The sequence below is a fragment of the Passer montanus genome, unplaced genomic scaffold, assembly GCF_014805655.1.
Source record: "Passer montanus isolate IOZ18808 unplaced genomic scaffold, ASM1480565v1 scaffold1193, whole genome shotgun sequence".
Lineage (NCBI taxonomy): Eukaryota > Metazoa > Chordata > Aves > Passeriformes > Passeridae > Passer > Passer montanus.
The window spans coordinates 1-1,215 of NW_024358645.1; the positions used below are offsets into that span (position 1 = coordinate 1).

The 1,215-nt window shown below is 51.5% G+C and overlaps 1 protein-coding gene across 1 annotated transcript; it reads right to left on the minus strand.

The window, feature by feature from the left end:
- Nucleotides 1-381: 381 nt before the first annotated feature.
- On the minus strand, nucleotides 382-969 carry LOC120496850 (olfactory receptor 14J1-like). Its single transcript, XM_039697655.1, has one exon. The coding sequence runs from the start codon at nucleotides 967-969 to the stop codon at nucleotides 382-384; it is 588 nt and encodes a 195-aa protein (XP_039553589.1).
- Nucleotides 970-1,215: the final 246 nt, after the last annotated feature.

Sequence of the window (1,215 nt, forward strand, 5' to 3'; positions counted from 1 at the left end):
CCCTCAGTTTAGGAAGGACATGGAGGGGCATGAGCGTGTCCAGAGAAGAGAAGGAAGGGTGGTGAGGGGTCTGGAACACAAGTTCTGTAAGGAGTGGCTGTCCAGCGCCCTGGGGATGGATCAAGGCATCTCTGCAGAAAACTCTCCTGGGAGTGTCTTTTGTTTTTTTAAAGTCACCAAGAGCGCAACCCCTCACTGACACACTCTATGACCACTGGGAAGGTGGAGAGAATCTGAATTTATTAGGGCATAAAGAATGATGATTCTTTACTGAATATATTATAAAAGTAAAACACTTGAAAAGAACCTCTAAAATGAAACCAACAAGAAGTATCAAAGATGTATTTTATTACAAGGGATTTGTAGAAACTGTCCAGCAGTTTAATGTTTCTGAAACCATCCAGTCATCAGTCTCCACACTGCAGCCTTGAGCTCCTGGTTCCTCAGGCTGTAGATGATGGGGTTCAGGGCTGGAGGCACCACCGAGTACAGAACTGACAGGGGCAGATCCAGGGATGGGGAGGACATGGAGAGGGGCTTCAGGTAGGCAAACGCTGCAGTACTCATCAACAGAGAGACCACAGCCAGGTGAGGGAGGCAGGTGGAAAAGACTTTGTGCCGTCCCTGCTCAGAGGGGATCCTCAGCACAGCCCTGAGGATCTGGACATAGGAGAAAACAATGAACACAAAACAGCCAAATGAAAAATAAAGACTAACCACAATCAGCCCAAGTTCCCTGAGGTAGGAGTGTGAGCAGGAGAGCTTGAGGATCTGCGGTACCTCACAGAAGAACTGGCCCAGGGCATTGCCATGGCACAAGGGCAGGGAAAATGTATTGGCTGTGTGCATGAAAGCATTGAGAAAGGCACTGGCCCAGGCAGCTGCTGCCATGTGGGCACAAGCTCTGCTGCCCAGGAGGGTCCCGTAGTGCAGGGGTTTGCAGATGGACACATAGCGGTCATAGCACATGATGGTCAAGAGGGAAAGCTCTGCTCCAAGGAAGAAGATAATCAGAAAAACCTGTGCAGCACATCCTGTGTAGGAGATGGTGTCCCCAGGCCCCAGTCAGAGCAGAGAACTGGAGGCAGTGATGACAGGTGGGGACAAAGAGAAGCCAAGTCTTGGTGGCCTGGGGCACAGCAGCAGGGTCTGTGCCAGCAAGGGCTGGGAGGAGACACCTTGTCCTGAGGCTCTGGGGCCTCCTGGCACAGCCCC